The sequence below is a fragment of the Molothrus ater genome, chromosome 6, assembly GCF_012460135.2.
Source record: "Molothrus ater isolate BHLD 08-10-18 breed brown headed cowbird chromosome 6, BPBGC_Mater_1.1, whole genome shotgun sequence".
Classification (NCBI taxonomy): domain Eukaryota; kingdom Metazoa; phylum Chordata; class Aves; order Passeriformes; family Icteridae; genus Molothrus; species Molothrus ater.
Genome location: NC_050483.2, coordinates 13,140,223 through 13,165,599, shown reverse-complemented (window position 1 = coordinate 13,165,599; position 25,377 = coordinate 13,140,223). Strand labels below are relative to the sequence as shown.

Here is a 25,377-nt window from a genome sequence, read left to right as displayed (position 1 = left end):
ACAACAAACCCGAGTTTTAGGAGGACGTTGCTGCCATCCTATTTTTAATTCACCATTATGTGTTAAAATAACCATTAGTTTCAAGTGAACAATCCCAGCCTTGCTTTCAATGGTTGCTCAGGTATTTCTTTGAAACCTGTTTATAATTTCTTTGTTTGTTTTGGGCGAGGGGTGCAGCCATAGATGTAGATTAGGGAGCTGGTGATGCCTCAGCCACATTCCTTTCAGGGTCCTATTTGCTGTGGGGAAGAGTATGAATGAATGAGAGAAAGTCTTATTTCACCCCATTTTCTGATCTCCTTATGCATATGGCAAGCTGTATCAAAAGTTTAGTTGTTTAGGCTGCTAAAGGTAGGTGTATTTTCACTCAAACAAATATGGCAATGGCATCCATCCTGGTTTCGTTTGAATTTTTTTTAATGCTCTTTAACTTCAAGCCTAGTTATAGCTTATAAACATTAGTTAGTGTCAAAGTATGCTTGCTGCTTCCACACAGGTGAACTCTCCAAAGGTTATAAGATAAGAGAAGTTGATTGGTTCTCAGGCAAAACAAATAGACACTGAAATGTGTTTTTGAGGCATGGGAGATTTTCACAATGTCTTTTTAAACAGTCTGGATGTAAACAGATTAGTTGAAGACAACTTCAGTAAAGATAGCTCTCTTGAACCATCTACAAGCCTTTTGTCAAAGAAAGCTGAACTATGACTAAATCTGTGAGTGGTATGAATTATTAGGTGATGAATTTTAAAAGTAGTGTCCAGATGTAAATAGTGAAAGCATCCAAAATATTACTCAGCAGCTGCAAGAGCTATAGGAAAAGCTGACATGACAAATTTAGTCATTTCTTAATCACTTTCGTTAGGCAGTATTGTCAGTTCCAAGAGGCAAATTTTCATCTTGATTTACGCCTATAATAGAAATGGCTGAAAACTGAAAAGTTCTCAAAACTGTTTACTTACAAAACACCTTTTAAGTCAATTTGGAAGCTTCCTATGACCTAGAAGTAATGTTCCTTACACATGGGGAGTTCAAAAGATATGCTTTTAGACAGTTTATATCAACAAAGCATTTTTTATGCCTAGAAAAGTGACCTTAACATGTTCACAAGTGGTAAAAACAGGCTTAAATGTATTATTTACAACTATATCAAAATTTATTAATTAGTTACCTTTGATTAAATAAAATTGATTGTTAAAGCAGAAGGTAGAGGTTGGTATGAATTCTATTCTGCAGCAGCTTTCAGATAAAAGAAGCAGTGACCCAACTCATTAGCCCTTTGATTTAATATATTGACACTTGGGTACGAATAATTCCGTTTAGTGGCTTCTGCTTCCCAGGGATCAATTTAATTAGTTATAAAATGTGACTTCATGTCAGGAGCCAGAAGAAATGCTGACGTTAAATAAAGTCATACGCAATTTAAACAATAAAGCTATCGATGCCTGGTTAAAAGTTAATGATGCACAAAAAATGGCTTAATAGAGACAACCTCAGCAATGAAAGTGATGGTAGGAAAATTAAGCTAAGTGGATGAATGAGAAATGGTGATATTGTTGGATTGTTAAAACAAATTCATGGATGGCCTGATGGTTCATTTCATAGTACTGTATGTTTCTGATTTAAATACATGTTTGAGGCTAAGCCTGTACTTTCATATTAGAAGTGACAAGAAGTGGTCTGAAACCTTTCTCTTTTAGATTCTAGAAAAGGACAAGACAATTTACCTGTGCACATTCATCTTTGATGTGTCCCCCTGGGATATCTTGGCATGACACAATATTAACCATAATGGCCTCCTATTATAATATTACAAGTACTAATATTTGCACAGTTGGTTGAGACCCCAGTCAGGATCACTGTCATATTCTGGTAGGTGCTGCTTACACAGTGTACAAATAAGGAAGGACAGTTCATGCCCTGAAGAAGGGAAGAATTTAATGTTAAAGCACTATATCCTTTCAAAACCCATTTAATGCTGAAGATGTAATCTACTTATGTTATCTAAGTAAGAGGGTTTAGTGAAGAAAATAACAACCCAGAAAATTGTGAGAGTTACAGTTTGCCCTTCCTTTTTCCTTCTATCACTCCTTATGAATATACAGATTCACTAGAGCCCTTCAGAATTATGATTCCATTGTTTTCTCATTTCCTGGCCTGCTTTGAGCATGGCAAGGTAAAATCCTTGCTAAATTTCTTAAATAATAACCTGCAAATCCATATTCAGACACCGGGCCAAATTCATAAGAAATAATTCTTGTCTTTTTATGGGTAGCACACAAGGATTTTCCAAGTTATTATGTGTCATTTCTATTTCTGTGAAACATTGCTGCAGTTTAATACTGAATTTGTATGGTCACCTCTTTTAAAGAGGTACAAACACTTAGCTGAATATGCTGAATAGATGCTGGAACAGAAAATATGGACAAATGTGATTTCTTAGCTTAAAAATGTACATTAGAAAAAATGGTGTCTGACATAGAAAATATTATTAGAAATAGCACAAAAAGCTTTTCATTTGCTTGTAATTTATCACTTTTAAGATGAGACTGGAGTTAGTCCACCTGTGAGGAAAAAAAACTGGTATCAAAATGACCTGATGCTGAGCTAAGCCATGTTACGTTTCCATTTCTAAGAATCCTTTCAGGGACAGACAGATTCTGTTTAGGAAAACACCAACTGTGAAAACGGACAGTAGCAAATGGAGCAATTAGATAATAATTTTTAACAATTGTGTACAACCTGATTCATCCACAGACTTCTGGAAAGCTCGAAGGGGAGCAGCAGGCAGCAGTTATTACCTGCTAAAAGCATTAACAGTAGCTACGGTAACTCGCCCAAGGATAGAGGGGATATGCCTCAGAATAAAACCTCTGTGTGTCAGAGGGATTTTCAGACTGCACAAGAGTTATGTTTTTTTTACTAATGTTAGGCAAACTTTTGTCTTTGCATTGACTTTACATTGGCCGCAGCCTACACAGAGGGAGCTGCTGGAAAAAAGGGGGACATTAATACTTTTTACTGTGTGCGGGCCAGCCAGTAGTTAGAGAGGGGGCCCATGTTTTCTTAGGGCTCAGATGGCAAAGCTAAGTATTCAGCCTACGGCAGGAAAAAAGTGCCTTTTTTGTTTTCTGGCTGGAGAGTCCAAGCATTCCCAAAGGAACACAATGAATGGCCCATTTTGTCTGACACTGTTTCGTAGACATAGAATTCTTGTTTTTTCATAATTATTCTTGCCCGTCACTGGGTGTGCACATGACATTTGAGCGTGTTTTAAAGTCTTAACACACTCATGTGCCTGCAATAAAGTTACTCATAACAATCCAGGCTTTCTGCAGACAACAGAGCAGGGTCTGTTGTTTTCACAAGTCACAGCAGCTGGGAGGCAATTGTGAAGACAACAGCTTAATCTAGCTGGAAAATACAGGAAGAAGAGAATATACACTCAATTTCCTTCCATATTATTGCAAACAATGCAGAGGGCTTTTTTTGTTGTGGCTTTTTCTTTTCTTTGCTCTGGGTGGTCTGACTGAAAATGTGAGTGGCATAAAATACACTAGTAAATGTACTTTGAATTTTCAACTTGTTGCATTTCTGTGTTCATGCTGATGTGTCTAAAGCTGTTAAGGGGTGAGAATATTAATCTACATGAGCACTTTAAAAGTCATACAATAACAGCCTTATTTTGACCTCATCTACACGGTGTTTACACTGGTGTTGGTTTACAGCATATGTTGCAGTTGCTTCTGACTTACACTAGTATAAATGAAACTGGAACCAGGAACTTAGTAAAAATTTGGTTGCTGAAAACATCCATTTTAAACAACTTTATTGAAAGAAAAAATAGAGCTAGGCAGTCTTAGACATTTGAAAGTTGTGTTTTAGCTTCTGTGTAAAAGGACAAGGGCACTCAGCAATTTGTTTCTTTATTGCGTGCTTCTGAATCTGTAGATTAATCATATTTGTAAATGCTTCATTTATTTCAGAAGCACATTTACAAACAAAGCATGCAATAAATTAACATGCAAACTCAGTTAAAAAGCATCATAAGGAGGCAGGGATCAGATAGTTTTTACCCTAGCTATATTTTCTGGTGAAGTTTTGTGAAATATTAGGGAAATGATATTTTTTTTTTTCCTTAATCCAAAGGATGAAAAATGAAAAGGAGCATATACTCCAGTTCTTATGTCAATACCAGAAGGAGTAAAATGCAAATTAACAGGAATCCTATTGCAGATGTGGGGGTAGCTTAGCAGCCACCATTAGATGTGGTTTCAGTGAGGGTAAACGTTCCTTTTAAAGAAAAGGTGATATTTATCCAATCGCAGTTAAGGTACCTTCCTTTCCTGCTCTTGGGAATGCTACATACAGCAGATTTCCAGTAACCATGGCAGACAACTCAGATGGGAAAGGGTTTTATTATGCATAGCACAGAGGTTATAGCACTGAGTAGTAACAGCAAAAGCCAGTCAGACAGTGAGCATGGAAAACGAAAGAGAGATTTGAACATGGTCTGGGCTTCCAGGAGGGAGAATGGAGATGTATCTGAAAAAGTGCAATGTGAATGCTGAGATGAGCTGGGTTTGTATTGCTGTTTGTAACACAGCTGCAAGCAGGACAGTCCCACTACAGCAGGCACCTGTGGGGCAGCAATACCAGGGACGCAGGTATGGGTGAAAGTGCAGTGGGTGCTGCTCTATTGCTCTGTTCAGCTGCAAAATAAAGCAGACAGACAGGAGTAACATCATAGAGACATCTGATCTATTCTAAAAAGCATGAATGGGCATTTCTGGGTCTAAGCATTAAGTAATTTGTATGTATTACTGACCAACAGTAAGTGCAACCTCTTCCTCTGTTTTTCTTAAAATGCATTATTACACCTCTCCCCTTCATGTCCCTTAAAAATTCAATACCAGTGTGGTCAAAAATAAGCATGTGGATTAGCTGGTCTGGGCATTTTACATTAATCCTGTTCAGCCCATTTGCCCTCACACCTCAGAAACTCTTTATTGATATCCTATTTTCTTGTATGATCTTCTGTGCCGCTTACGGAGTTTGATTTATAATGAGAAAAGGAAAAAAATCCAAACCCCAACAACCTAAAAAGTATTTTCAAAGGGGTACCTAAACAGATATAAAAAATTGCATGCTGAAAAGTCTTATTTACCTGGAAACATGGTGGAGAAAATCATGGACTAACAAAACAGGGAGTTTGGGCAGGATAATTGTTTACTCTGAAGACACTTGAGTACAGTAGGATGCTTTTAGAAAATCACAATTTTAATTTGTTTCAGCTGCATGTGTCTATCTTAAAAACCAGATGTTTGTAGGTGTCCTCATTTCCTTGATGTGGTGCTACTTTTATGTCTAAGCTTTTCCTGAATTTGTGACCATGACCCCCTAAAGACAAGAAAGCCGAATGTACTTCACTATGGTCTCCTTCCTTATAATGGAAGTTTATTGGCAACTTTTGGGCATCACTTTCTTGCTATCAGTTACCTAAAAAGGAGAATTTACTGCTGGATAGCTACCTTGCATACAAGATAACCTACACCCCAAAAGAGACAAAGTGAGAGTTAATGCTAAGAGTTTTGTAAAGAGACTGAAGGTGAGGAGTGAAGAGATTAAGGGAAGGAGAAAAAATTATTTGATAAATAGAAGAGACAGAGAGAAATCCAGCAATAATAGATTTGAGTGATAGAATGATTTTAAAAACGTTTTATATTTGTTACTCAAGTAACTATGATTAGCCCAGCTGCCCTGCAGACTTCTTCACTCAGCAGCAAACCTGTTAAATGTATCATGCTCAAAGTACAACTCCTGATAAAGGTGGTCTGGCCAGAGGAAGTGTTGCAGAAACACAGGTTTTATGTGTCCCAGGAAGTAATTTAAATGGAGGCTATCCAGGAGTACAGCAGGGTAATTGTATAAATGGGTGTGTCTAAGAACACAGAAATCCTGAGTGAGGCATTTGGGAAATAAGAGGAAAGCATTTTCTACATATATATATATATATATATAACCTATGCATAGTTAAGATTATTTGTAAAAAATATATGTATGGCAATATGTTATAGATATATGTACAGATCTCTCTATTCTATATGTACCTATGTGTATGTAGAATATGCTTGTATATTTATAACATAAATATACATAAATACATAAACATAGCTACACATTTATAAATTTATAATGTAGACAAATAGATATTAATTTTATTTTAAAAAAATTCTAATAGGAAAGCTGCTTCTTGTTAAGAAATGTGACTTTATCATGGCAAGTACTACACACAAACTTCCACAGTCCACTTTTTAGGAGAAAAATATTTCTCTAAAGTCATCTTCAGTGTACTTAAACATTGTTAACATGTGGACTTGGTGCTGGAGAACTAAGGTGCTACAGGTACACACTCTGAAATATTTTGCAGTTGTTTCCTGTATAGGAACACCAAAACATTGTGCTTCAAAGTGGAGCATTGTAGCTTACAGGTAAACACAGATGTAAGGACTGGAGCAGAGCTATTGAAAGAAGCTTTTTTGTCTTCTGCTCTTATTTTGGAAGGCTATTTAGATGGGTATTTTTGTAGAAATCTTTCTCTTGCTTCTGATCACCCAACCCAATGATCAAAAGTATGACAGGGGTAACTTTCTGGATGTGGCTGTCACTAAGACATGCAGCTCACAACTTTGCAAGATTTTATTAAGTTAGACTGACCTGTTGGACTCTCTACCACCAACTTAGCCCTCATCCTTACTCTTAATTTTTTTTTCTTTCTCTCTTTCATTCACCTTCCAATGAATAAAAAGTGTCAGCACTAACTAGTTCCTACTTTGTGAAAAAAGTAGCACTTCAGCTACTCCTGCAAATTCTTTCACCCTCTGAGCAGTGATTAATATACAGGTTTAAGAAGAATATTTAAACAAAACCTGGAAAAAAAGGAAAAGAGCAAATATGCAAGCTAATGGTGTACCCTGAGGTGAGCAAAATGCATTTTTTTAACAAGCCAAGCATAGCAAAAAAGCTATTCTACAGTGAAATTAATAATTACCAGAAAGATTTGCTAGCATTATTGTTGTATCCTTTATGAGAATATGAGTAACGTGTTTAAAAAACATGGGAAGTGTGAGTCAAAGCCCAAAGATTCAAAACGGTGTCTAATTTTTAATGCGAATTCTATTCATATGCCCCTGGTGCATAGACTGAAATACAGTCTGTGGATAACAACTGCCTTAGAGTGGTGCCACTTAACCTGAAAATTGTATCTGTTCCTCTGGTAGTATGGATTTCTAATTTCCTTACCATCCTCTTTTAACAAAGCTTTAAGGTAGGAGGGCATCTTAGTGCCACATGTAGTAGGTGCCTGGCTCTAATACATGATTTCAGCTCCAAATACTTTCTGAAGGCAAGGTTTGTTTATTAACTGAGCCCCATGCTGAGATTCAATCAATCTAATACAGGCTTAGTTTGAACATTCAAACGTATGCCCATACATCTTGGGCATATATCTTACATAATGATGTTGGCCCCAGACATCTTTCTGGGTTTGTTTATGTCTGTTATGGATTCCCCTCATTATCCATGCTGTTTGAGGGATTCCCTATGGATTCAGCCAGTTTATTGCATACTTTTTTAATTTTATGCCAAACTGAATGCTCTGAGTGGCAGCTCGTAGGGTAGCTCTGTTACAGCTTCCTCTCAAACCCAGAGATGAATGCTGTGATTAAGGTTAAATAAAATAATATGGAAACCAACATGCTGCAAAAGGCTATGGAAGAGAATGCCTCAGGAGAGGCAGGATGGTTATAGAAGTAATGTGAACGATCAAACACTAAGATGTTGACTACTCTTCCTATTTCTTTTCCTTTTAATTATGATTAACCATTAGAGCAACAATTCAGTGGTTTACAAGATCTTCCTTATTGAGCATCTGTATTAATAACACTGGGAAGGGTCATTTATTAAATTTCACTAGAGTGAAGGGATGTTTGAACATGCCAGTGCTGAGCACATCTGTGCGTGCACACAACTCCCAGTAACATTAACTGGAGGTGCACATGCAGATCAGCAGAGAATGGAGTCTTAAAAGCAGAAAGGCAAGAATGCTATGGGCCACAGTGTTCTTGGGAGTTCTGCTCCACTGGAGTAAATTTCTGAGGCTCTCCTCCTAAAACATTGCCCTTCTCATATCCAGTATATAGCACTCAGTTAGTTCTTGTAGCAGAGTTTACTGGGAGTAATATATGGCCAGAAGAAACTCAGGCTAAAGGACAGGTTTTACTTATAAAGCCTTTGCATTATGGAAAAGGTTGTTTTCAATCTGAAAACTCAGATTTATAAACACTTAATTCATCAGTTCCCCGTGCCTTTCATTTGAAATAAACAGCCAGCAATATTATTTTAAAATAAGGCAGAAGGTGTAACAAAAATGAAGTAATGTTTTGAGAAATAGGTGATTGATGATTAAAAAACAGAGAGAGAAGGGGTGGGGGGTGTCAGTCCGGCATTCATTAGTCAGGCAAAACTTCGGTTTGAGCATGCATTAAGTCAGGAAGACCAGACAGTGTGTCTGGAAAATGATTCTTTCTTTGAGAAGTACTCTCTCAAAAATATCCCCTTGTTTCTTAAAACTAAAGGCATCCTTTGACTGACTTAGTTGTTTTAAAGCTATTGATGCTAGAGAAAACAAAAGAAACTTTAAAACCTGGAAACATAAACATCATTGAACCATCCCCTTTAAAAGAAAAAAAAAAAAAGAAGAAAGAAGGAGGGGGGGAGGGGGTTGATGTGGAGGGGAGAGTGGAAAAAAAAAAAAGAAAGAAATCACAGTGGATGTTTTCCAGGAGGGCACATGCTATGCTGTGTAAAGGGGGCTAGTGTAACAAGAAGTCATCTATTCTTGATTTCTTGAGACAGCTAGAGCTTTGTGCCTTGTGTAGTTTCTACGTTTTAAGAGCTTGTTCTGTGTAGCAGAAATAATACAATAAATGGGTTTAACCACATTTGTCTCAGCTAGACAGTCTGCTTTGTCAAAGATTGCTGGTACAACATAAACAAATTATGTGTTTGTAGCGCGTTTCAATGAAAGCCTATCTAACAGAGCGGAGATTGTGTTTCGGCAGCTGTAGATTTAATCTCCTACCTGTCAGTTAAAGCAGGCATTTCCTGAGCAGATAAGGCCTGGCTGCAGAGGGGGAAGCGGCCACAGCTGGACAAAGGGCCATTGTTGCGGGCTCGCAGCCCGCGCTGGCGGCCCCATCCCGCCGGGCGGAGGAGCCGCGGCTCTGCCGAGCGCGGCGGCGGCCGGCCCCGGCCCCGGCCCGGCCCGGCTGCGGCGGCTCCGGCCGCGCTCGGGGCTCCGGCCCCGGTGCCACCGGAGCTGCTCGGTGCCCGCCCGCCCGCAGCGCCCCTTGAGCGCCGCTGGAGTTTTGACAAATCGGGAAAAGGCAGAAAATGGCAAGGTTGGCGTTCCTGCTGGAGTGGCAGGATCCTCTTCTGCAGGAAAGGCGGCGCGGCAGTGTGGTTTTATATCTGAGCCATGGATGTTGCTGGAATTTTAATACCTAAAGTTGGATGAGAAATACCGAGCGCTCGTTTTAAAGATTTCCTGCCTCGTTTTTACCTTTTTAATGATTCTGCTCTTTCACAATGTTTTTGTAGATTAGTCGTAAATGCTGTAGAAGGTTCAGAAGCCCATAAAATGCCCTGGAGTGAGACAGTTTGTGTAGGAAGCACGCAGGCTGTATGGATGTCACTGGAAGTTTACAAACTCCGGTGCTTGCTCCCAAATTTGCAATAATTACCATGTACCAGCGGTGGCAATCACCTCAGTCATACTGTGTAAACACGCCAGTTCTTTGGATCCTTTTCTGAGTAAAGACGGTCAGATCATGCCAAAATCTGAGGAATCCTAGGAAGAGATGGAACAAATTAATTTTTGCATGCAATCAGTATTCTGATTTGACTTTGATCTCTAGACACAGGAGTTTTCTGCATTAAGCTAGTTCTCCACATAATTGCCTTTGATAACCCTTTGTGTTTCGATCTAAACACTCCATAAACATCATATGATTTCTGGAAGTTATCTAGGTTACTATTCTGCATTAAATAGCTTTCAAAAATATACAGGAGCAGGAATATTCTCACTGGATGTGAATAACTCCTTTGACCTAGTCTCTTGAATATTATGCATTTAGGCTTGAGGAAAAATAGCAACACTTGCCTCTCCTTCTCTTTGAATTTATTCTTCTATATTATAAATACCAGTAGAAATTAACCAGAGGACTGGGTGGAATGGGAAGAGTGTCCCCTTTCTGCACCTGTGCCTCACCTCCACCCTTGTATGCTGCCATTATGGAAGTGTTGGAGGGCTAAACTCTGCAGTGCTGGCATGGACCAGCTCAAAATTGCCTTCTGCTTTTCCATGTCCCTCCTCAGCCCAGGCTCTGCACCTCGGGTGGCTCTTGGTACAGCTGTGTGGTGAGATGTAAAGGTTTGCAAGTAGCAGATTGTGATGGAATGGGTGCCTATCCACCACGCATCACCACTTCTGCCACTGGAAAAGAAACCCAGGCCTCTTTGAGGGTCCTCCTGTGTAAACTGTAGCTGTAACACTCTCTCCTGAATGAGTCGTTGCGCTTGAATTAATTAATACTTGTAAAGTATGTAGTAGTCCTTCTGTAGTGAAATTATAATATGGAGTATCTGTGAAAATATAGAGAGCTTTAAAAAGAATATGTTGCTCAGGACAAAATTCTTCCCACAGAATGAGCAGAAAAGATTTTGTTCATCCTGAAGAAAATGTCAGAATTCCCATTTTTGATCAGTGCCCCCCCCTCCCCCCCGGATTTCCAATGTATTCTATATTTGTTTAAATATGTTCTATTTTGTTGCACTTTTTTTACCTCTACGATGCAGGAAGATTTTTGATCAGAGTCATTGAAGGATGTTTTTGTTTTTTATTCCTACTTCTGCTGGACATTCTCTTTAAAGTGAAAGACGGTAATTCCTTTAGTAACCATCAGTTTTGTGGTCTGACATGACTTTTTTTATACATACATTGAGGGAATTATTTTCATGTTAATAGCTAGTGATGGTTAGTATTCAAAAAGAAGAATTCTGTTTTGAAAAGATGTGTGGGGAGAAACTCTGCTCGAAAGTAGCAGTACCATACACAAATTTTAAAGCATCTTTTGTTCTAAACATTTCCACCAACAGGAAATGTCAGTGTGCTCCAAAAATCTTGCACATTTTAATATCACCATTAAAACATAGCTAATAAAGGATTTCTAACATAATTTATATTTAGACTTGAATTGAAGTAATGGAGCTCTCGTGTATAAAAAATATCAACAAGTATCATTAGGCTGCAATATTTTTCGTATTTTGGCGTGAATAAGACAAGGTGCAAATGAGAAACATACATCTTCACTAGTCTTTGGAAATATCTGAAATAATTGACTTGCTCAGTCTTCTGTGATGGCTTGGTGACCACTAACTGTGACAATTTGCATAATAGTCAACTCTTCACTTCTGTAGAGATAACTGTTTGTATCTGATTAAAATTAGGACTGTTTTAGTTCTCTTGACTTTTCCAGAAGTTGCAGTAATAGAGATTTGCTGTTATGCTTTAACCAAACAAATGCACACATGGGGATAACAATATGCTGAGTTTATGCAGATTTTACAACACAAATCTGAATAAAATACCCACTAATAGACCCTTAAGGAGTAATAAACACACATGAATTTTCCTTAGTTGCACTTTAAAGTGATTTTAACATACTACTAGACCTTAACAATAATATTTAATTGACAAGATTATGCATTTGTATGGATTGAAAAGGTGGTAGATCTCTAATTCCAAATGAACCATAAATTCACTTTTGCATAACATGTTTTATTTATTTCTCTATAGCAGAGATGTTCTCCATCCCTCCTAGTGAGAGTTTCTTAAAATACAGACAATTTAAATAGATTTAATTACCATTTATCATACTCCTAACTCCATGAGATCATCCTAAGTTGAATTCTATATTTCCAGATAGTTAAGGAGCTAGATAAAAACAGGGCAACATAATGAGAAGCTAATAGAAATGAAATTCTATCTAGTGTTTGAAACTGTTCCGTTTTCAGTGATGTTGTCAGTATTTTTCTGTAGCTTCCTTCTTGATTTCCCGAGTAGATGGAATTTAAGTTTATTTAATTTCAAGTTTCAAAGTGGTGAGGAAAAAAACATATTAAAAAATAAGAATGCTCTGTTTTGCTGTATGATCATGGCTGCAATTTTCACATTAATGTTGTGGCTACTGCAGTAGACTTAAATCTCCAAATCATGCTGATGCATTGGACAAATGGAAAAAAATGATAGGGGAAAAGAAGGAAAATAGCAGTTACAATCCCTTTACAAATTCAATAGTAGGCCACATATTTTTTCCATAGTATTTCCAGTCTGAAATGTTCTCACTTTGCAAGTCTATGGTATCTTTTTTACAGTTTATTTGCCAACACTTCCCCTGGGATCCCATTGGCAGACATTTTCTTTGTGGCTCATGTACTTTCACTGAGAGGAAACATTTTTCAATTAGACTGTAGATAATTAGATGGCAGATAAATTAGAACATAATATACACCCCCCTATACAGATAGATCTCCAGTGGTTCTGTATTGCTAGCAGGAGCAGAAAGAAGTCTCCAAATAATTCTCAGTGTGGGATTGACATGATTTTCAGTGTCCCAGCTATGACACAGTGACTGGGGGGTCACTTTGGGTCTTCTGGAGCTTCTTTTTCCTCATGTCGAGTCACAGGTGCTTCCCTGGGATTGTTGCCTGGAGGGGATGTCTCACTTAAGCGTTTGGGTTCACCCTCACTTATTACCTTTGCATCAGGGGATGTTGGGCCTTGATGGCCATTTAGCCAAATGAGCCTGGGGAGTTTATCAGTTACATTTCTGAGAGCAAAAGGCTCAGCCACACTTGCACACAAAGTAGCCAGGTCCTTCATAACTGAACTGGACAGCTAACCCAGCCTTGTGGTCCCTTTGCTTCACCAGAGCAGCACAAACAAAACAGTCACACCATTCAACTGTAGCCAAAGACTTTTCCAAAAAACCAAATTTTTATTGTACAATTCCTTTGCAGTTTTTCGAAATAGATCATTTCTGGGACCATGAAAGGGGTCAGGGATGACATGAGTTCATTACAATATTGGCAGAGGTGGGGGGCAGATTTAATCTCAAACCTGCAGAAATTCTAGCATGTAGCTGCTTTAAACATTTACACAGTCCCTCTGACTTTCACGTATTAAGCTTTCATAAAAAAAGTACCTACTTCTTTATGCAACATGTTTGTGATCCTCTAGCATCCCCCAAAATGACTTAGTCAAAATAAAATTTAAATTACCAAAACTTATAATATTTCTTCTCTTCCAAAAAAACAACAAAGCTGAACAGTAGTTATTGAAATAAATAAAAATCTGACGGTGATAGAAAAGTAGCAGTGCCATGTATTGCATAGAGACTATTTAAAATGCAGCTGAGGTAAATACATATCATATACAGGATATTTAAAATCCTGCACTAATAGTTCTGGGAGCACAAACACTTCTTTCAATGCCATTAAAACTTATTTTAAAATGAATCAACCTAAAATATAACCTGTTGAGCTATCAGTTATGGCCACTATGTTCTATCATATAAACATTTTGAGCAGTTTGAAAATGCACATCCTTACTTGATATACTGCCATTACCTGGAAATCTATTACACTGTGGTTTCTAAATGAGAGACTAGAAAATTTCCAACACATTTTTACTATGGAAATTCAAAGCTAAGTGAGGGCTTAAGTTAAAGCTGTAGTCTGGGTGTACCAATTACTCAAGAATTTAAGAAGCTTTAGGTAGAAATTAAAATTTAAACTACGAGAAGTCTTAACCTCCCTGTGAACAACTTAAGTTCTCACAGTGGCTGCAACATCACATGAACAAAAGATTCTGTTCATCCTATACTATAGAAAAAAAAGGTCAATTCAGTGAATTCAAAGATTGGTTTCTCAGCTAACGTGTGTTGGAATAGTCTGTTAGATTCAAAGCAAATCTCAAGGTTTTCAAAGTTTGGGAAAAGGGCCCAGCAATCTAATTGGTTGAAGAAGGGGGTGGCAATGATTTTAAATAGTAAGGCTGGATTATTGTAGGCAATTAGAGTATATTTAGCCATTCAAACTGCTTTATCCTAGTGCTGGATGTAATAAAAAAGTAGAAAAAAAGCTTTAAAGAAGGGATAAAAAATTATAAAGATTGTGTTTGCTCTCTAGCAAAAAGATGGCACTTTTGCTCTTTACTGAAGTAGATTGTGCAGAGAGAGGCAGCTTGCGAAGTTTGATCTTCTAAAGGAAGAGGAATTCATCTGCCATTATAGGGTGGGATTACTTCTGCTCTTGAAACCTGTGATCCTCACAGCTAAGCAGAAATGTGTGAGCTGCTTCTTTGCTTGCAGTGCTGCCACCCTTTTCTCTGAATGCCTTTACTTCTCTGCTTGCAATGTTAGTTGTTGTAGAGGCAGCTTCAGTTTTTAAAGATAAAACTCTTCCTCCTCTTCAATCTCACTAAATGTGCTGTGCTCCTTATCCAAAAGAGGCAGATCATTTTAATTCAAAGCATTATTTTTGTATAACATATCATTCTGGCTTACATTTTCCGTGCAAAGCACTAACTATCAATGACTTTTTAACAAGGAGGATTGTTCAGCCAACTTCTGAGATTATCACTCACAGAACTGAGGGACAAAGCAGTGTAGATTTGCCCAGTTTATCAAACAGGCCACCAGCTTTTATTATTTCAGGGAGAATCAAATTGGAAGTTGCTTCTTGAACTAATCAGGGCTGATTTGCTCTAAAGTTGCTTCCTGACTTAGATCTCAGGCAAGGAAGTGCTGTAATCAGTTCCCAAGGGCCGTCAGAGTTGTGATGGGATATTAAAGGAATGGTACACTATCTTTAAAATGCTCCCTAATCTTGGCAGATTTTTGTGTTTAACACACTTAAACCTGAGCTTGTTGTATAGAAACAAAGATCAATTTCATCAGGTAGCTTTATGCAAGAGTCGAATGTACTTGAGGCAGCAGAACTGAATGTTGGAGAGAATATATTCCGGGCTCCTCCAGGGTTTGTACATTCAGCTAAAAATACAGACTGGCAGAATTGTTCAAAATCAAACATTTACTACCCATCAAAAAAAAACTCCAAAAAACAAAAAACAACCAAACCCAGAAAATCACCCAAAAAACACCCTCAAAAAAAAAAAAAAAAAAAAACAAAAAAAAAACTTCATGAAAGAGAAAATGAGTCCCCCTGAGTGTCTCTGTTTGCATATTAGCCCATAGCATGGGCTCTGCCAAGTTACTCTCTGACTGACTGCTGCAGATGCTCTTTCTCAAGTATTCTGAGTGAGATCTTTAGTGCAAGTCTTTGGGGACAAACAATAGCACCTGTTCCTCACAAGATAGCAGCCCAGTTAGTCCATTCATGTATCTTTAATGAAGCTCTGGGGCAGATGGCAAAAAATGGCATCATCAACGACTTAGCACAGAGGAGACAAAAGGGGAAAGTGCCGATCCAACAATGTGCTATTTTTACGAATGGGAAGAGACAGAGTCAGAGTGTTTCTTGGGCATCTGCTCCCGTCTTGGTTTTCAGAAAGACCTGAGGAACATCTCAGCAATTAAAATTTCTGGGCATGTAGCCGATTTTATGAAGTACACTGATCAACCCCTCCTCCCAATTTCTCCCCCCCTCGTCAGTAAAGTCAAACCCATCATCTTCATAATAATAAAACTCTCAGGAATAGAAATTGTCAAAAATTAAGGAGTTAACTGGATTTTTTGCATTCATTTTATGTATTTAATAGTTCTGTCATCAGTGATACTTTCACATTCTCTTCCTTTTCAGTGATTATTTGTGCTTTTCAGTTGACCTGTGCTGAAAATGGACACCTATGTATATAATAATTCTGTGTGAAACCAACACTTACGTAGGAATAGTATTTCATATGTTCCAGAGGGAAGACCCGTGGGAGGGAATGGTGGCCTTTCAAGTATGAGCTTTTTTCAGTCTGTTTAAGTCTCTTAATTTTAAATACAAACTTACAGGCTAAATGTAACCTATAGTCAAAGTTATGCTGATTTATATAGACTGAAACCTGCTCCTGAATTCAGAATAGGAAGAATAGCAGATAGCCAGAACTTGAAATGGTAATTCCCCATGCTTACAGAGGTGCTTTTATTTGAGAGCTTAAGCAAAATCTATAGAGCTGAGTGGATCAAAATCTACAGGAATGCATTGAAGGATTTGGTTATGATATGTTTCAAATTATCTTTATGACACAATGGAATGAAATGTTGCCGTGGGTAGGTTTGCACCTTCACTCAGACCACAGCACTCTGATCTCTGCTGTGTCTTGTGAGACTATGTTGGAGCCTTGTACCTTTGCAGCTCCATGTAAATGCTTTATGTGGGGTATATTTTTTATGATTTTGGCTCCATTTGATTAGATGTAATTTAGGAACTACTGCAAATTTTTTGCAAGTTGTATTGCATTGAATTTCTTCCTGTGCAGTTGCTTCTATTAGACAAAACCTGTGGTTTTCCTTTGCTGTGCTCCCGTAAAGCCAATGTATAGAAACACCAGGCAGCAAAGCCAGCACCATTTTATCAGAGCTGAATGCCTGTTCTGGGCACATGGGGATCAACTCCAATCTGACCAAGTTTAATGCATAACCTAAAACACACAGCCAGGCTTACCTCAGCTAAAATGAGAGAAATAGCTGCGTAAAGCTAGTTTCTTTCACGCCCCAGTGCCATAGCAGTAATTGCACAAAGACCTTTTTATTATAAGTTGATTTTCCTGAGGAATGGATTCAAAAAATACTGTAAAGTGTTTATTTTTTGCTTGACCTTTATTAACCTCCATCTTAGGGCTTTCCCAAGAGAAGAGTTGTTGGTAAATTAACCCTCATAGAGACACACAGTAGCATTTCTGCACTGCATCAATGGTTGTGAAAGTAATGGGGATATGACAAGAAAATTTGGCACTATTTAAACAATGTCATAGGTCAACATATGGGATTTGACCAAAAAAGTTTTTTAGGAATTAAATGCAAAAAATTGCTTGAAGTGTACTTTAAGTTTTTAATAGTTTCTAATTCCACCGATTTATGGTACAATGAGGGAGGTTTTTTTTCTGCCTAAACCCCTATTTTTTCCTGCATTTACAAGCTTTGATATATAAAGCATTATATGTTTGCTTAACTGCTAATCAGAAAATATATAGTCAAACCCTTGGGTATGTCTGGGGTTAAGAAATGATGGATAAAAATTCTTTGAGATCCTAGCCACTGTCTCTGAAACACAGGTACTGTAAATTAAGGAACTAGGAAATTACCTTATGGATTTAACAGGCATCACCTTATCACATAATTCTCTATATGTTGAATACAAATGCTAGTATAAGGAGAAGAATTTTTTTTCTTTGTGCATGTTTGTGGTTTTTCGATACATTTATTATGGTCAAATTAAATTTGATATAGTAGGTTTTGTTCCGAAATGGTCTCTGAATGCAGCTCCATAATTACCAAGCTACATGATAGCACATAAAGCTATAAAACTACTTAGACAGACAAGCAATTTATTTCTTATAGTGAGGTGTGTGTGGCAGAGTATGTTAGTTTGTTCAGGAGCCAAGATGTTGGAACCTTAAATCTTAAGAGTTGTGGTGTTGACTAGAAGACTTTTTAGTACTCTGGTGAGATTTTGAAATAACATACCTGAGCTGTTGGTATTTATGTGAACCATGTTGTAAGATCTCAGAATTAAAATTTTCCTAAGGTTACTCAAATCTGAACATCAAAGTAGATACTGCAGTGTTAGGCTGCTTCTAAATGCTCATCACTCTGCGACCAAAGATGAGAAAACCTGTGAAAAATTAATAGAAAGACATACCACACTGCTTTTAATAAAAACTTTGGTATGTTTTGTACCTTTTTACCTTGTGCCAGGACCCAGAATACTAATTAAAAGAAACCAAAACAACGTAATAGAGAACCAGGAAGAAGTAGGGAAACGTGCAGTTCAGGGAGACTGTTACACCTTTGACACTGAGGGAAAACAATGTTTGTGAGGGCTTTGATGTGATAATGTGAAGTTGGCAGGGATTGCATTAAGGAGAAGGTTCTGGGGGACTGTGTGAATGCAAGAACACTATCAGTGCTGGAGAAATACCTGTCAAGACAAATTTGTGCTATTTCTGATCAGAGGCTCTCTTCTGTTTAGCAGGTTCAGGGTCACATGCCTCCGCTCATGATCCCAATTTTTCCACACGACCAGCGGACACTGGCAGCGGCTGCTGCAGCCCAGCAGGGATTCCTCTTCCCCCCAGGAATAACATACAAGCCAGGTAAGCTCACGGGGATGAGAGCCTGTTGCACATTTTAAGACACGAACGGTAGCTTCTTGTGTGATCTGTCTCATACAGATGATACACAACAGGCATAACTGGCTGGAAATTATTGCAACTCCATTTGAAAAAATACTCCTGGATTTAAGGAGGTGGATAGACTATTGGTTATTGAACATCATGATTTTTTTAAACTTAATTTCCACAAAGTCATTTGCTTTAAATACAGTGCCCCACTTGCCTAGCAATTTGCATCTGGTCTGCCCGATACAAAAGCTGTATGTCTTTAATTAATTCTGTTATCTTCAGAATATTTGTGTTTTGTGGGAAAATTCTTGCTCTTTTGTTTGATTTCAATCCGGTTAATAAAAGGTTTCAGTAGTTCAGTTCCAGTCATCATTCAGACTCCTAACAGGTCACATAACCTTGCAGTGAAATATGTTTTGAGATGATTTAGCAAATGTTATGATTTCTTTCTTTTTTTCCTCTGAGTTTACAGGACTCCTGGGGAATTCAATTAGGGATATAATGGTTTGAAGCTACTTTCAGAGCCTCCTTGTAAACAGGGCTTTAAATGTTTAAATACACTTTGCCAAAGGAATTCAATGTAGGAAGATCTTTAAGTAAATAAAAGTCAACCTTATTTTCATTTGTACATTCTTTGTAAGTGACCTCAGTCCAGAAGCAGCAACCTTATTTTGCTCATTAATAGTATTCTCTGTCAAGCTGCCTTTAGCATATTAACCTGATAACTAATAACTACGAAACATAAATAACAGGGGTTTTAAAATTCATTAAATATGAAGCATAGAAAGTAAAGCATTGATCCTATTCCCACTGATATTAGTGGTGCTTTTGCTGTTCCCTGACAGGAACAGGGTCAGATCCAATGTAAAGCCTCATAATAGATGATGTAAACAGCATGCTAATTAAAAGCCAGGTTGAACCTAGAATCTCTTCTAGCAAGTTTACTTAGTATTAGATGGAGTGGGGCCAAGCAGGATTTCAGCAAGTATTTCCGTTTGTCCCACTCCCTTCTGTCTCTTTAGTCCAGAGACGTTCCTCTTTAAACACAGATTTTTTTTGTCCAGCTATCTTACTTTCAGGTTTTGAAATCCCAAAGTTTTTGTCTGATTTGACAAACGGCACACCCATCACTACCTCATTACAGTTAGGGACCAAAGACAAAGGGTTGCCAGTTGTGGAAATTACCTAAAATGCCCTCGCTAAATCTTATTTCTCACAGACAAGAGAAGGCACATGCTTTCCTTGCTTTTTCTCTTTTAATCTGAGAAGCTTTCTGAGTAGTGACTGTTAGTGACTCAGCTGATGGTTGTGCTGCCCCCTGAAAGGCATTGTGTTCAATCATGCTGTGTTAATTTTGCTCAGAGATTTCTTGGTACAAAAATGACTTAAGAAGAAGAGTTACCAGCATGTTTTCCTGAACATGATCAATTTTCTGGACTTATTCAATAGTGTTCCTTATAGTACCTATCTAACTTGATCCCATTGGCCTCCTAACAGGAGGTGATGCAGCTTTAGGGCATTTCCTTACTTCCCAGAATGCAGAAAGAGAGATGTGTAACAAAAATTAGAAGAATTAAATGCAGGAAGAAGCCTCAGCCTAGATATCTTGGAAAGCAATGAAGCTGTTTGCTGGTGTTAGAGGTTTAATTCCAGATGATGCTAGTAAAAAGCCAGAAGTCACAATGATCTGATTATAACCAGTGGCTTTAAAGAAGTTAGAATTTATATCTTTATATATATATATTTATATCTTTAATATATATATTTAATTCTACTGCATGTGTGGCAAAGGTATCTGGGCAGGTCAGTAGTTTCTGTCAGAGACACATTATGATTAAAAAAATGCTGTAACTACACTTGGTATTGATTAATTCCTATTTTTGGCACTCTCGGCACAGTAGTTAAGGAATTAATGAAACTGGAGATTAAGCTATACTCTTTCATAGAGAGGGTTCTTCAAAGTCATTTCTGAGGAATATTTATGAACTTGACTGCTACTACCTGTACTCTTCTACTTTTGTGAGAAATGAAACTTTCACTTGCAGAACTGTTGGGTTAGACTTGCTGGTACCTCTGAGGGAAGAAAGGAGATGGATTAACCCTTCAGATGCTTACCAATTTCTTTTAGTTTACATGTTTAGCTTCTATTATATTTTACTGCATTTTGACATCAGCAGGAGTGAGTTTTGACCCTGCCAGTTTTACTCGACATTCAGAAAATACAGTGAGAGGCATTTCAATAACAGCAGCAGTGGGGACTAAGTACATTTGAAACTGACTGTGCCATTTAGGGAATGTTGAATATTGTGTGCACAGTCACTAAATCTGCTTTGCCTGTAAAACAGGCTAGATATAAGCTGGCTCCAAAGTGGGAGCAGTGTTAGTGTTTCAGGACAGCCAGGATGAGAAGTCCTGCCTTGGTGTACAAGCAGGGGTATGATTATGTGTACATGTTCACACAGAAATATCTTCCTGGGCTAAATTGGGAACCAATTTCATGGCTGTTTAGTTCAATGCCAAGGTAGCAGTTAGTGAGTTCTGCTGCAGATTTGCACACAAATGCCTTGGAGGAATAAAATGGTATTCTTTAGCAAAACAGAGTAGTTTGTACACTCAGCTGAAGATCCTGTAGAAGAGAGGAGAATTCATTAGGTTCTGAGGCCCTTCCAGCACATGTCTTGCTACTCATGAACTTCTGAGATCAGCAAATCATTAGGAGCAGAAAACTTAAGGACTTCCTGATACACAGCTATAATAAAGCCTGACAGGAGAAACTTTCCTTCTGTCTGGCAGAAACTATAACACTGAGATGGCTGTAACCCTTCCCCCACAGTATTTTGGAGCTCTAGGAGGTGAAACAGGCCAAAGTTAGCAAGTGCTGATGACAAGTAATAATTGCATTAGAAAAAAAATCCCCAAAGTCCCATGCTTCCTTATGTATCTCAAAGTCATGTAATATAATTTTCCGGCATGGTAAGTACTAATTGAGAAATCAGAGCTGCATAGACCACCTAATTAATTTTTTATACATATTTCAGTATTTATACTGTATACCGGATTAATTAAAACTTTAGGGCGCTGTGCATCTCAAATGACTGTTGTGACTATTGACCTGCAGGCGTTTGACGAGCCTCGTAGAGTACCTGGTTGTGGGGGTTGCCACTGATTCCAGGGGGAAGCTGAGAGTGGCAGCTGTTAGGAAGCTAATACTTGCCCAGAGATGTTACACAGTTAATAGAATTATTTTGCATTCCGAGGAGAGCAAAGCAACTGCGCTGGCTTTCTGACTGTGACCATTACACTTACTGCTTGGAACTGGTGGGCAGCATGGGTACCATTATACCTCCTCTCCCACTGCAATTTTCCCTTCATTTAGCTAAACACATGCATCCAGAAAAACTTAGTGGGCTGGAGTATCCTTGAACATGATTATTGTGTCCCCATTAGCGCCCTGGGTCAAGAGGACAAGGCAGTGAGTAGGATGAGGAAGATAAGGATAAAGGAAGGGTAGTTCCCTCCTCCATCTCTCAGTGACTAAAATATTACTTCAATCAAGTTTTGTGGCTGAGAGGGAACAGGGAAGCAGGATGATGATGGAGTAAAGCAATGCTAGGTAGGAGCCAGACCATAAGATGAGCAGATCTCAAACAAAGCTATGGTTTGCTCTCAGCAGAGGGTGGGAGGGCTGATGTCATAATGGCATAATGGCAGTCTCTGAGACTTCAAAATCTAGGATCACTTTTGCTTAAAAATGTCCTGCAAATATTTTGTACTGTTCCATTTCTTTGCCAGATCTGGAAAGTATCTCTCAAAAAGATTATTGAAAATAAAGACATCGAGTGGAGTAAAACTCAATTTAGACAGTTTTGTTGAGTGATATGCTGCAGTGTATTTTCAAAGCTTTTTTTTTATATTTCATACAAGAATGATATAAACTCCATGATTAGAGTGGCCAAGAAACAGCCCCTACCTAGAGCATTTGGCTTTATGCACAAAAATAATTTACAAGAGATTTTGCTATGCTGTGATGCAATGTGAAAATGGCAACTGTTTTCCTAGGCTGGTGGCAGAAACAGAGTCAACATTTTGACCTGTTTTTTGTTTCTTGTTGTGCTGGGGCAAATCAGAGAAAGTAATATTATTAGGGAAAGCATGACAAACAAAACTATCAGGCTTATTGTCATCAGGCTGGACTTCAGAACATTCCAATAGTGTGAAATATTTGTCATCAAACTAATTAAACTCCTTGATTACTGTAGCTAATCCACATAACTCACATAATCTTAGATGTGCTGGATTTCTCTGGTATCCAACATTGCCATTTGGAATAGGTCTTTCAGAAGTCTTTCTTAAAGTTCTCAGGTGGTTTATATTTTCCATATCTAAGTATTCTCTTTTTAGGTAAGGAAATGGGCTGCTCTTCCTCCTGGCAGGTGAAAACAGGAGGCACACACCAAATCCACTGTGTGCTGGTTGCTTGTGTGTCTTTTCATGGCTTCCTGATTCCTTTTTCTAATGGAAATTCCCCATGACTGACTGTCATGTGTCCCCTGTTGGGTTTTACTTGGTTGGAACAGGGACTTTGTAACCTTGGGATTTGTTGTAGCAATCATAGGTGCCTCAGTCCTAAATATTGATGTAAAAGCTGGAAACCATGGCAGGCAGCTGGATATTGTCAGGTAGGGCTTTGCAGCGAAATGTGCAAATTTCATCGTTTTGCAAACATTACCTGCAGACAGAAAATTGTGGGGGAAGCTGGTTTTGCTGCAACATGAGAATGGCATTAAGGCAGACAAGGCAGGACAAAGGCACAACTGAAGCAGTGCCATGGGACAGGGGAGATGCTCCATGGTGTTCCCTTAGTCAGTTACCTCTGTTTACACCTTCCTTAACCTTGATGGCTCTGGACAAGCAAAATTCATGCCCTGTGTGGGAATACTGTGGCAGTGTCCCTCTCTCTCCCTGCAGTATCCCAATGGCACCTGAGGTACTCTTTGCTCAGTCTGTCCATATGTCTGGAAGGATGGGGCCCTGGAATTGCTGACCTCTTGTAGCTCTTCCAACTCCATTTCCTCTCAGTTCATGAGTGTGAAGAGACAGACTTTAAGTCACAATCCCAAAATGGTGGGAACATCATCAAGCCAAAAGCTTTGTAACTCAGATGAGAAGAGGCAGCTTATGTCTTACAATTGTGTTTTAGGAAAGACTGGTAATAAGGCAGCACCTTCCCCCTACTCTGGGTCTCACAAAAGCCAGACATCCTTCTTTCCTCACAGCACACAAAGCCTTGATCTGGAAGGTAAGTCTATACATCCTATAAATAAAGTCTGCTAAGCTTCATCTCTTCATCCAAGACAAAAAGAAACATTTACATTATTTCTGTGTAGAATAACACAGCACAATTGCTCACTGCTTTTATTCATTTGGAAATGTTGCTCAACCTGACAAACGAAACAGAAGTCTGGCATAATTTTCCATGGCTTGTAAACACCAATTTATATATAAACAACAGCAGCCAAATGTAAATAGACAATCAGCACAGCAAGGAGATTGAAAAGATCAGTCTGCAAAACATGACAGATTTTCTTCTTCCAGCATTCTTCTTACTCCTGGTTATCAAGGGGCCAGCACACACCAGCGCTTTAAGCAGACCTGTTTGAACATGTTCTCCTGCCTTTTGTACAAATTTAAAAGAATGGTTCCTCACGCAAGCATTCCAAATTGAGAAACAAATTTGAAAAAAATTGCTGCAATACATTGACTGATTTCTTGCCAAGAGAGCTATGGAGGAGCTTCTTGATCCATTCTTGCACTGAGAAAACGAGAGTGGGAAGTATGTACCTCTGTAATTAAAAATTAAATCCAGAGCACTCCTTGCATGCCCAGTTTGCTCAAGGGAGAAAGAAGTACCTTTACTCTGCTTTTACTCCTCAGTGTCAACAAAGTACTCCAGAGCTGAAGGAGTATTAATTTTTCTTCTCAGCACAAAGATGCTGCTGACATACCAGGACTTAGCCATAATTTAACACATTAAAATGAGGGCTGAAAATGGACAGTATTGGGTTTTAATAACAGATAAATGGCATAACCCTATGAATATTCTTCTTCCTGCAACAAGAGACAGCACTGTAGCCAGCAGGTGAGCAAGAGAACACTGCAGGGTGTGGTGAAGATACTATTAAATTAACTGTGAAGCCAAAAACTCTGTGTGCGTGTGCGCATGTGGGTATAAAATATCTGGCTATTTCAAACCATAGGAGCATGACAGCTGTGAAAAAGGAGTGCCGCAGGGAATTCTTTTAGAGTTTGGTTTTTTTTTAAATATGTTTGACATGGAAAATGTTTTAGTACAAATAAAGCAACTGGTATTGAACTTAAAAAGTGTGTGCGGAGGGGGAGGGAGAAAGAAGAGATTGCTGTGTGGAACAGGGATGAATAATTCATGATATTTAAAGAAAGAATGCCTCTGAAATGTTCTGCAAGGCAGTCCATGCTGATAAGTTGGATGGTTATTTTCCCCCCCATTTAAAGCATCATTAATTCAACATCTTCGTGATTTTTTTTTTAACCTTGTAAGATATTTCTGAAAGAAACATTATTTAACTTAGATTAGGATCTTATTTATTCAGATAATTTGATATAAATATCAAAGAGACGAGTGGAATTATTTAACCATAAAGAGACAGCTTAAGTACTTTGAGAAAATAATCCAGAAGTCTTTCTTGTTGGTTTTGTTTTTTAAAGAAAAAAATCCCCAACATCACTGCACACTAAAATCAACCTCATGGAAGGGGGAAAATAAGAGGAGATATTTTGAACATTACTCCATAGGACACCAGTACAATATAGTGTGAGTGAATGCATTGTAGCAGAGCTCCATATGCAATCAGAATCCAATTGTTACTGG

General features: G+C 38.3%; 1 protein-coding gene and 1 long non-coding RNA gene across 6 annotated transcripts in view; one reads left to right on the top strand and one right to left on the bottom strand.

Moving 5' to 3' along the window:
* LOC118687071 (uncharacterized) overlaps positions 1-9,261 on the bottom strand; it is a 68,087-nt gene extending 58,826 nt beyond the window's left edge. For both annotated transcript variants that reach the window (XR_004980285.1, XR_004980284.2), the window contains exon 1: positions 9,141-9,261. This is a non-coding gene — a long non-coding RNA (uncharacterized LOC118687071). The remainder of the gene's footprint in view (positions 1-9,140) is intronic.
* Positions 1-25,377, top strand: part of SOX6 (SRY-box transcription factor 6) — a 370,211-nt gene that overhangs the window by 253,993 nt on the left and 90,841 nt on the right. For 3 of the 4 annotated variants that reach the window (XM_054515289.1, XM_054515290.1, XM_036383762.2), the window contains exon 8: positions 18,320-18,443. In XM_054515289.1, coding sequence (XP_054371264.1) covers positions 18,320-18,443 — 124 coding nt within the window. The remainder of the gene's footprint in view (positions 1-18,319; positions 18,444-25,377) is intronic. The other variant, XM_036383763.2, reaches the window with a different exon arrangement.